Source organism: Megalopta genalis, chromosome 5 (assembly GCF_051020955.1).
Source record: "Megalopta genalis isolate 19385.01 chromosome 5, iyMegGena1_principal, whole genome shotgun sequence".
Classification (NCBI taxonomy): Eukaryota; Metazoa; Arthropoda; class Insecta; order Hymenoptera; family Halictidae; genus Megalopta; species Megalopta genalis.
The window spans coordinates 17,789,136-17,801,595 of NC_135017.1; the positions used below are offsets into that span (position 1 = coordinate 17,789,136).

General features: G+C 36.2%; 1 protein-coding gene across 2 annotated transcripts; it reads left to right on the forward strand.

Annotated features, from left to right (window-relative positions):
• Window positions 1-118: 118 nt before the first annotated feature.
• On the forward strand, window positions 119-5,012 carry Ttc7 (tetratricopeptide repeat domain 7). Of its 2 annotated transcripts, XM_033482618.2 has the most exons (15): window positions 119-418; window positions 918-1,069; window positions 1,213-1,381; window positions 1,580-1,762; window positions 2,067-2,196; window positions 2,273-2,409; window positions 2,564-2,802; window positions 2,892-3,080; window positions 3,180-3,358; window positions 3,432-3,871; window positions 3,949-4,004; window positions 4,074-4,187; window positions 4,267-4,371; window positions 4,484-4,575; window positions 4,660-5,012. In XM_033482618.2, the coding sequence occupies exons 1-15, from the start codon at window positions 295-297 to the stop codon at window positions 4,790-4,792; spliced, it is 2,442 nt and encodes an 813-aa protein (XP_033338509.1). In that variant the 5' UTR covers window positions 119-294; the 3' UTR covers window positions 4,793-5,012. The 2 variants fall into 2 exon arrangements, with proteins under 2 accessions (XP_033338509.1, XP_033338508.1); XM_033482617.2 differs by having other exon boundaries at window positions 120-418; window positions 3,949-4,187.
• The last annotated feature ends 7,448 nt before the right edge of the window (window positions 5,013-12,460 follow it).

Consider the following 12,460-nt stretch of genomic DNA (forward strand, 5'->3'; position numbering starts at 1 on the left):
TTTTCCTGAACTATTAATAATTTATACATTAACATCCTGACGAATGCGCAATGGTTTGTTGCAACAACCAACAGATTTCGCGATGCATCGTATCTACATGTTGTTGCATCTATGATATGACAGACAGTTCAAAATAGTCTGGCACGTGCTCGAGGCGGAGGTTGCCGTACGTGTACTTTTACGCCTTGTCTCGGCTCGTAACATCACTGATGATCGATATATTACATTACATCTTGGTGAACATTACGAAAGGACTGAGCAGTGTGTCCCATTCCTCTTCCTACGTGAATTAGAATGACAAGTAAAAAGGCACACGCCCTTCGAATTGAATCAGAAATCGATAAAAACCGTGAAGAGGGAAATTGGAAAAAGGTTATAGAATTAGCAGAACACCTGAAAGTACAATATCCAAGCAATGGTGAATATTTGTCTTCTTATTTTTTTTTCAAACGAAAATTCTACTTCATGACAGTTACATGTTGTATTAATTGATTTTCTATTAAAATCATTAATTAAATTTTATAGGCTTGACATGTCACTTCACGGGTTTCGTAACCTATTCGCGGAAAGAAACTTGTTAAGTCATGTCAAAGATTATAATCTGCTGGTTTAAAGGCCAAATATAATTGCTATAGAATTTGTCGTTCGAAGTTGAATTTTCTATTTTCCTAGTTTGTTTCAATTATAAGATTAAGGCGGGAAAATGCTCTGTCATTAGCGAGCCACTAATAAACATTCCCCAATATTAATGCTAAGAACTTCATTAATTTATGTCAAATTCATGTTTTAGTTTTTTATTTATTAATATATTTAATTTTCAATATTTTTGAATATAAATTGTTGTTATTTGGACTTTCATGAATCATTCAATAATATTTTTCATCTAAACGAGTAAAATCATATATATTTCATTTCAGAATGTTTAGCAAATTTTTTATCTGGCGAAGGGAGACTAGAAAGTTTTTTAGAACAAACTTTGCCTATAGATGCCAATATCGGCAAAGCAAGAAATGGGTTAGTGGAAACTAGACGATATTTGCTGCTTGCAGCAAATGAAAAGGATAAGCAGGTATGTAATGATAATAATGCATAGTTTAAAATTTAATTTAATGTTCGTTGAGCATAATTAGAGTGTCGTACACAGTTTTAATAGAATTTGCATATGCTTTAATTGAACAATATAATAATGATATAATTAATAATAAATTTTAGGCTTTAGTTGTGTTAGATGCACATTTATTATTAGGAAAAGTGCACTATGCAATGGGAATGTATGAAGAGGCCTTGAATCATTATAAGGAAGCTGAACTTGATACGCTCACAGAAAAGCATTTGCCTTGCAGAAGTCTCCGCATTATCGCAGAGTCCTATGCAATTAAAGGTTTGCATCGAACATATTTTTATTTATTTTTATTCTTAAAGTATTCTATTCATCTTAACTTCAGCAGAAATGTTATCTATCGAAGAAAGTCTATTATTGTGATTAATTAAAAAAATGAAAATTTCTATCGTTTTGCGATTGCCTTTTCCTTTTTTCCAATAACATATTAATATTAAGTTCTTTATTAATTTATGGCAGGTCTTTGTCTGGAAAGGTTACCACCAAATTCTAAGTCAAAGTATAAAATAACAGAATGGCAAGAACAGATCATCAAGTGTTACGAAATTGCTGGGGACCTAACATTGGTATATTTACAAGAACAAGACAAATTTGCAATGCAACATCAAAATGGCAATTCTACTATAAATAGTAACAATACAGGTGAAGTAGACTGATTTTCATCTCATTGTTTTCAATCAAACAATGCTAAATGGAAACCTTAGTTTCATAATCCATGTATGCATGAATAACACATTATGATCATCAGCGGTAACTGACAATAAATAATGAAAAGAATGAGAGATTAATGACTAACATTACAGTTCATTCATTTTATAAAAGTATATTGCATTAACTACATACACATAGACCTCTTTCAGGTAATTTGATAAGGTTGTTGGTAAAACGAGTTGAAACATGAAATCGAGATTTTGTAACTAATGTTTCCATATCATTTGTTCAACAGGTACATATTCTTCTCAGTCTACATATGGTTCTACAAAACATATTGGACCAATTTTAGAAACTGCACTGCAAAGGGCGCCTGTATTGTATGTTCAAACTGGAAATATTCAAGCTGCAATAAATCGTTACAGGTAAGTAATTTTTTTCAATCCTTTCTTATGTGAAAAAAATTGAATGATTTACTTATGAGAGTAAATAATTGAAAAGGGAAATTTTGTCTGCTATGGAGTCTACGGCTACTCAAAGTCTTCGTGTAACTTTAACAAGGCAATTAGCGGAGGTGTTAATACGTGGAATAAGCGGGGCTGAATATAAAGCACCGGAAGAACAAAGTGAAACAACAGGTAATCATATTATACATATATGTCTGTAAATTGGTAGATCATCGGTTCATATACAGAATGCTTCCAAGAATAATTTTTGAAAAAATTAAAGAATGGCTACATATGTCATTAAGTACTATGCAGAGTAAGAAAAATTTTTGTAATTTTTTTTTAGAATCGCCATGGAAGCCAAAGAAATACTTAGGCCCAAATATGTTTGTACCAAGAAATGAATACGAGGAAACAATTTTGTTACTATTAATTAGTGAAGCCATGGCAGTCAGAGATGCCGTACTTAGTCAGTCCCCCGAATTTAAAGAAGCAAGAATACACGCATTTGAGAATGCTACTGCGGTGTACGATATTCTTACAGTTGTTGTTATGAGATGGAGTCAAGTGGAGTTACTATATGAGGTTGATTACAATTAAGCTTGTTTATTATATCATTAAAAAGATTTATGATTACGTATTCACAAACTTAACTTATCTTCATATTGCAACAGTCTTTTGAAAGAGCATTGAAGTTTTCTCATGAAGAAGCACATGTGTGGACGCAATGTGCGTTGTGTTTGATTAGTATGGGCAGATATATGCATGCGTATAGAGTCTTGAAAGTGGTAGCAAGGTTATCGCCACAAAAAGTAATGCCTTGCCTTTTAGCAGCAAGATTATGCTACGAACAATTAAACATGGTAACGATTATTCTTGTATTATTTGTATTAAGTAGGCAACACATTGGACAATCTGATATATCACAGATATTTAATTACTCAAAATAATAAATTTTATAGATAAAAGAAGGTATTGAATGGAGTCAGAAAGCACTTAAAAGAGAAACTGCAAGTTCGCAAGGTATGCAATCCAGGTGTCATCTTTATATTGGAATTGGTCATAGCGTTCTCTCTGCAAATACTATAGTAAAATTGGATAAGACTTATCATACGAAAACAGCTTTAGAATGTTTTCAAAAGTATGTAATTTTCATGTGAAATATAAATCAAATTGTTCATAATACATTTTTTCATTGTATACTATTTTTATAGGGCACAACAATGCGATCCGAATGATCATTTAGCTGAGTATTATTTGGCTCATGAGTATGCTATTAATAGGCAAATTAACGATGCAATGATTCATGTAAAAATTGCACTGAATCTTCGAGCAGAACACATTCCATCGTTGCATTTATTGATATTATTATTATCAGCTTACAAGCAATATTCTGAAGCACTTCATTTAATCAACAGTGTATTAGAGGAATATCCGGACAATTTAAACTTTCTTTTTGTAAAAGCGCATCTTGAATTACGAAGTATGGGAGGTGAACAAGCTTTGTTTACCATAAGGCATATGCTTTTACTTTGGAAAAATCTATACGAGGATCAGACTAATGTTAACTGCAATGAACAACATAGTGAAAAACGTAGCGAAACTAGAAGTGTTTTTCAGTTGTACGCTTCTGAAATGTCCGATAAAGATTCCAGTATGTATCGAACAAGTAGTTATCATTTTAATTTTACAAAGTCGAGCAATTTTCATAAATAATATTATTTTAAATAGGTTCACTGCATGCACAGTCATTAGCTGCTTCGAGAGTGGAACAAGCTCTTTCTGAGGTTGCATCTTCACTTAGTTCGTTTACTCCAAAACCTGGACCACAAAGAGCATGGCTGTTGCAATTGCAGGTATGGCTGTTGCTCACCGAGGTGTATTTGGTCTTGGATCAACCGAATGGTGCTGTTCTCTCTTTACAAGAAGCTACTAATATTTTTCCATTGAGCCATCATATTATGTATACGGTAAGTTTCTTCAATATTTTTATACGTAAAAAGTCAACCCGATAAATATCAATGTTTAAACCCATTTTTTTTATTTTAGAGAGGATTGTTGCACGAATATAAATTGGAATATTTGGAGGCAAAACAGTGTTACCAGAATGCAGTTTCGATCAATCCGTCGCATATAAAAAGTCTACAACACTTAGTAATGTATCTCATAATTACTAAATAATAGCTACTTCTATGTTCATATTATTTCATATACGATAGTAAATTAATAGTAGTTTAAAACACTAAAACGGTATTTATATTATCAGGGTTTAATCTACCATTATCTGGGAAGCCAAAGACTGGCAGAAAAAACTCTAAGGGATGCGGCAAAGATCGATCCAAATTCTCATCAAACATGGTAATAGAAATGTTCTAAATATATAATGGTTATGTTTTTCCATTGAAATGTATTGAATAATTTAATTTCGCTTTATTCTCGTAGGTACAATTTAGGGAAGGTATTGGAATCTTTAGGGGAAGTAGAAGCGGCAAGTGATTGTATGGCTACAGCCCTTGAAGTAGAAACTACGAATCCGATATTACCAATTTTGTCTATACCTGTAACTTTCGAATGATTCAAAATGTTAATTACTTGAAAAAAAGATCACAATTTATTCTGCAACATTGGCATTCCTTTGCCCTTGTGGCAATAGTACCTGCTTATCTTTACTGTTGCACTGTTAAAAATACTGTATAAACAAATGGATGCGTTAAGAAATATTATAATTGTACAAATAACTTAAAAAACAATCACTGTAACGAGTTCTAATAAAGAGACCACTGTGAATCCGAGAATGCTTCCGTTGAACGAGCATTTCGAGAACCTTTTAAATCTCGCATATGTGAAATAACAATTAATTAATTAACAATCAAAATCGACCAATAGTGTAAAACTTGCGTGTCTTTGTCTTACGCAAGATACGTCACTGTTCGCGTTTCTCTTACGCATGCTACCACTCGGGGAGACCTTTAATCATTACTAACATAAAAATGAAGCTGAAAACGCATCCCAAATAATTACTCCTGAAATTTTTCCCAACACCCTATACATACAGCTATCATCTTTACAGTTTTCAATTATTCCTACTTTAGCATAAACATATTATACGCCCAGGCATTTACTTGTAGCTGTAAAATTCATATCGACATATTTGACATAAATGTAATACGCGAAAAATACTAAAATAAGTCACGTATAATCGTAATTAATGATACCGTGAATTCAAATAAAATTATTCTTTGGTCAATATTATCGCTTGCTGGTACGTCCCTTCTATAGGATAAGCGAACAAACGTATTGACCCATGTATGTTATATCCGTATACACATCTTTACAATTTATTTTGGTAAAAATATTTTTATATTGGATATTGATTGATTAATGCACGTTCTGTTATAATTCCGCGAACGTTTTAAATTCGATAACGTGTCTTTCAATTTGTTACATTCAAAGTGCAATAAAATTACGTTATTAAAACGCTTTACGGTGTATCTTAACATCAACAATAGATGCGATATTTATCCAATTAAATATTAACTATACTTTCGCGCGCGTGTGTACTCGATGCTCGATTTAAGTAACATTAATTACGTTATTCAACCACGACCAGATTTCTCGATAAAAAAGAAGCAATTAAGAAATAAATATATTTTAAATACCCCTGCGCGAAAAGTGGGAGAAAACGTGCAACACGATATTAAACGTTCGCATAATTCTTAAACAGAAGAGCACCTGCATCATGATCATTTCTCGAATCTCCCTTACTATTTATGCAATGTAATTATCGAAATATGACGCAATACAAAACGGACCTAAAAGATTGTTGCAGCAGATATATTCGTATCAACGTAACCGTATCATATCATTTCGATTCAACCAAGGAAAGCTTGAAAATGTCTCCAAGAAAATGAAATAGTAATCGACGGTTATTCCGCTATTCGTTCCTCGAACAAATCAATTTTCGTCGGGGTGTACCGAAACGTGTACCAGCTGAAAAAAATATTTCTAATAAACTCGTCCGATTAAACTCAGCCTCCCGTATCTCGCGCGAACGTGAACATTAGAAGCAAAAAGGAAAGTAAAACAAAAAGCGAAATTTCCTTTCTTGCCCGATATAACAGACACGCTGTTATTGCACCGCGAGCCAATCTCGAGTTGCATCATTTGGTAAATCGAACGGGGGGGACAGTTTATTCCGCGGCGTATCGCCTGCTAAATTAACACCAATTAGACGCTACATCGATAAACGTAAGGTATAAAATTAACATTCTTTGCCGTGACACCCATTAAATTCCCTTCCTTACCGTTAATCGTGAACGCCGCTGTGCGCTTCTCCATCCCCCGTTCCGTCTCTTTTTAACGAGATTACGAGACGCCCTGTCCTACTCTATCGCGTGTCGCATTGCGCGTACACCGGTGCGCAGGCTCGCTGCAACCTGGCCAGCAGAGACTTTTTCGAAAACCCTGCTTAAAAGCAGGCCGGCCCTTTTCCGTGAGGCTACGTCATGAATCCATACTTTCGACGTCCTATCAGCCTGCAAGAGTATCGATTTTTCCCGGCAAACGGTGCCCAAAAATGGTCTTTTTCGCGCGGTTAGCCCCAGCGGAACGTCGTCGTACCGCGTCACGTTTAGCGCATCACGCATCTGCAGAGCTTACGGCTATGCGTAATACAATCGACCAAGTATTATCGTCCGGACTTCTTTTTCTCCCTTTTCATGCCGCTCGTACCGGAACCTAGGAAACCCACCTACCAGCCTCTGTGCACGGGGCGAGCCCGGTGAAACCGAACAAATTCGCGGACGCGTTTTTTATACGGTGAATTCCGAATTTTTATCGGATTTTCTCAGCATCCCGGGAATCGAGAGTACACGCGAATGAATGCGCGACGACGCTAGCTGCTGCGATCGTGACTCATTTTTTTTCTATCGACGAACGATCTAGACGGTTTGTTCTTACCACGGAAAAACGACACCATGGTTCTAACACACACGCACACTTATCGCTCGGGACGCGTTCCAAACGCTATTGTTCGTACAAACTAATTCAAGCGAACTGGATCTACCTGTTATTATTATCATTGCCGTCGTGCGCGCTGTTGTTTGTTGTTACGACCGTGCTTGTTAATACGTTTCACGAGCGCGTCCGTACCGGCACGAACGATTTTATCCATTATTTTCATCCCTTTACGGAGCGTCTCGTATATGTACTCTCCGTTACGAATGATCGTGTTTCATCGTGAAAACGGTCGGAGTCGACGGAGAGATCCTCTCCGCCCAAGGACCCACGTTTCGTCCACGAGAAATAGAAGTTCTCTCTCTCTCTCTCTCTCTCTCTCGTGGTGGTGGTAGTAGAATATTTAACCGGACGATTCTCTGCGGCAAGAAGCCTACAACACACTTGCCACCGCTCGCATCAACGTGCCCGCCGCCTTTGTGCCTCTAGTTCCCTTTGATAAATTCACGGTGACCTTGGTATACTTTCAAAAAATTGGCGTGCTTGGAACCGTCATTTCCATTTACCTGGCTACGTATGCCTATATGTATGTGTATATACGCGAACGTTCTTTTTTGCCGCACGCATGCTCATCGCTTATTATTGATATCGCGGACACCGGTGCGACGCTGTTACCACATATCGGTCACGGCCACCGGCGAAACTGTTAATTATCTATTAGATGCGAATGTAGTTTACGAATATCGACGCCCTCGCGCCCCCCTCCCCCTCCCTTCTTCCGCCCCTCCCTCGCCCTACGGTCTTCCGTGTGCGGACACCTCTGCGTATTAGAGCGACGAAAAAAAGAAAAAGAAATTGCTCGAATATACCTATAATAATACAATATATATATATATATATATATATATTATATATAATAATACAAAAAATATACATATACCTATAATAATACAATATATGTATTATATATAATATACCTATTTGGATACGATCGACCGCATTAGCTAGCCAGCCAGCAGGTACACGTGTGTATAGGCGATACACGGAGAAGCGCACACCTGGCGGACGCGGGTCCCGGCATTCGCAGTTTTAACGAGGATCCGTAATTTCTTGCTTTATCGCGGTTGTTATATCGGCGTGTCATATCGACGAACAATTAAACCAGAGCGCGGTTCAAAGTGTACGGGTCCACTTTTATCCTTCGGAAATGAGGAATGAACGGGGACCGGAACGGCCGCGGAAACAACCCGCAATCAGAAATCGCGCGCGTACGAAACAACTTATTATCAATCAGCTTTCTTTCACTTTTCATACGGTCCGGCCGGCTTACAATTCCGAAACGAGCATCGTCGCGCTACGGCGTTTCACCGTTCACGGCGCTATTACTTTAAATAGTTCGTTTGGGTTGTGTCTATAATATATTATATTATTATATTATATTATATTAATAATTAATATTATAATATTAACTATTAATATAATAATATTATAATATTAACTATTAATAAAATAATATTATAATATTAACTATTAATATAATAATATTATAATATAATAATATTAATAATTAATATTATATTAATATATTATATTATTATGTCTATGATATATAATTTAGATTAATTTCTTATTCTCGGACGATCAGTTTTATTTATTATTGTCACCGTTTAATGAGGAACGAGGAACGAACAAACGTTTCACGAAACGTTATTGTATTTGATGGAAGATAGCGAGGATAGCGAGATAGTACGAATTTAAATAGAAAAACGCGATTATGTTGAAATTTGTGTGGGTAAAATTTTTGAGTCACGCGTGAATTATTTCTTCGAAACGCCTCCGCTTTTGGAGATATATTTCTACCGTTCACTTTAATGCATGTTCGAGTCAAGAGAATCTTGACTTCTCATCGAGATCATCTCTTTCGATGGTATTTTATCGCCTATCTTATCTGATACCTTGCCGAGAGATATCAGGTAATTACAGATAATGATAATGATCGGATAGATCTGATCCGACGATATCATAATTCCTTGCGTTCTGACACAATCGCGTTTTTTCGTTTTCGACCGTTTCAATCGTGAACTTCGTTGTTTTTCAAATGTGGGCGTCGCGGATGCTTGTAAACTACGAAAGCAATATTTCTTTGTTAAACCGAAGTGCTATGTAATTTTGTTTACATCTGTAAACAAGCTTCCTGTAATTTCCCAGCCATATGACGATGGTTCTCCATAAAGACTGTGATCTAAAGAACGAGCATGGAACAGCTCACCTCTACATATAAGAATGAAATATTCATTCGCGCATTCGTGTGCATTGGTTAATCACTTTGGATGATGTTTAGCGTATGACGTGGACAAAAATGTGAATGACGAATCCGCCGCGACTCTCTGTATACATGTAGGGAAAAGGAAGCGTTTCATATAAACTAATTGTCGGTGTTACGTTTGCATTTGAAGGCGGAATAGAACGAACGAGATCCATTTACATTTTTTTCTTCCAAGCTGCGTCGCTCTCGCGACGCGGAATGTTTTAATAGAATTCGGCAGAATGAGGCTATTTTTTCGTTTCTCCGACATTAAAAAGTCAACAATCGTTTACAGAACAATTTACGTTAATTAACGCTTCTCATTGTAACTTTGTTCGCGACGCGCCAAAGATGATAATTATGTCGACGCGATCTTAAGGGTGAACCGATAAAAGAGAGAAAATCGTGCACATTCACACGCGAAATAATTGCGGCTTTAAGAATTAAGTAACAACGACTGATTGATTTATCTACGATTAATGTTACCGCATTGTTATCTTCGAAATAGTAGTCTGTACTCAAATTATGATCAAATATTGTTAGATAGTCGCGTGTATGTCGGTGTGTTTTACCGTATATTCATATTATTCTATATTATACTATTATACTATATACTATATATATACTATTATACTATATACTATATACTATATATACACTATTATACTATATACTATATATATACTATTATACTATATACTATATACTATATATACACTATTATACTATATACTATATATATACTATTATACTATATACTATATATATACTATTATACTATATACTATATACTATATACTATATTATACTATATTATACTATATTATTATACTATATACTATATACTATATTATACTATATTATTATATTATATAGTATGTTCACCGGAGGCGATATACTATTCGTTAAAACACATCATATTCTATAGTCGTGCGAGCGCGTACGCGCATTATTTTTATTTAAGAAAATATCGACCGATTCGGTGAAAGGACATTGAAACCGCCGCTCTGCTTCTGCGGTAAATGCAAGGGGTGGTTCACACGAAATACAGGCTACCTAAATATTTTCTATCGGGTAAAATCACCGATAATATCCCGATCATTTCATCGAAAAATCATCGACCGACCTTCGATCCGCGAATATCGCCGATTCACCGGCGAAGAGCTTTCGTACGACTCGCAACGTCCGCCGGGTGATCCTTGCTTCGTCAAGCTTGGTTCTTTAAAAACCGGCCATTTTTTCGGCGAACACGATCGAACATTGTTCACGCAAAAAAATAAACATTTATTTGACAGTAACGCCGGCGTCGATTAGGGGTAGCTGCTGCGGCCCTGACAAATCGTGCCAGGCGAATGATGGCGTGCGTGGCGGCAAGACATCGCCGCACATTTCTTTGACGGATATTTTCTTGACCTGCTCGAAATATAATCCGTTCCGACAATTTTTTTCAATGGTCTCTCCACCTGGAACGTCTAAAGAACCCGATATCGTGCAGCGAGACCCGTGCACGGCAAAGAACTTTTCGTCAAATCTGAAAATATTCCGACGAAAATACCATTCGTCGTACAATTTTCAAACATTCACAGACATTCGGTGTAATCGAATAATTGTACATACATATATCGTTGTATTCGGGCAAGTTCCCCGCATCTATCGAGCCAAGGCTGAATTTGGTAACGTTTTTCGTTTTCATGCGATACGTGTTAAAAATTGAGGGTGGCGATGGCGCGCGGTTTCACTTTCGGATTATCCGGTGGACGTTACAGGCCTCTAAATTCGTATTGGTTTATTCCGTGTGGTACAAGGAACTCCGCTGTATTTTACTTGATATTTTATTCTGTCGTTCGGTGGAATTGCATATTGTTTCTATCAAACCTGGAAATATCGCCTCGTTCGATATATTATACATATACCGGCATACTTCACTGATTGACTGAAATTAACATTTCAAAGCAATGCGTTGATCTCGTTTGTGAGTTCGGCATCGAATTATCGTGATTTTACAGAAATTGAGCGATCTCCGAGACTCGTTGTGTGTATTAAATAATTGTAAATTCAGCGAGAAAAAGAGAAACGAAATTTTGTATCCGGAAAAAGCTATGCGTTCGAATGTTACCCGACGCCTAGGCGTTAATCGAAACTATTCCAGATATACTGTGAAAGCGATTTTAAAACGTTTCACATAGTCCGTAAGCATTAGCCCATCGTGACCTAATATCGTCCTCCGGACGAAGTACCAACGTAGAGACTCGAGAAAGAAAGAGAGAGAAGAGTCGCTATCGCATGTCCTGAACGCCCCGGAGTTCCTCTGCCCCCCCCCCCCCCGTCGACCGCTGTCATTTAAGCGAGGATTCCGATCAAGTAAAAAAAAAACTGTCTACAATCGAAAATCTGACAGGAAGGATAACAGTAATCGTTAATGCGCAGGATTTCACCATGAGTTTGTATACAAGTGTGTATTACCCCGAGCAAGAAGCGATCAATCAAATGGACTCGTCTTATCAAACCCGATATAATTATCGTTATTACTGACAGTAACGTCTCTATTACGTTTTCGATTCGGCAACAAGGAAAGAAACGAGAACGAAGCACTTAGACGACCAATACGAATACCTTGATACAATACTTCTTATATGTATAACTCGTATTATAAGAATTATATATATTATACTATATATTAATATTTATAAATTTAAATAATCGTTGTTGGAACGATTATACGATAATTCTTATAATACGAGTTATGTATATATATATATATAACTCGTATTATAAGAATTATATATATTACACTATATAATAATATTTATAAATTTAAATAATCGTTGTTGGAACAGAAATGTGTGGAACAAAATAAAGAGATAAGCGCAATATCGTTTGCGATTCGACAAACAAATTTGTACATTTCTGTACACGTTAGAGCTCCTGAAACACTACCCCTTGCCTCACCCTGTCTTTGTTATCGATCTTTAAGAAACTGTT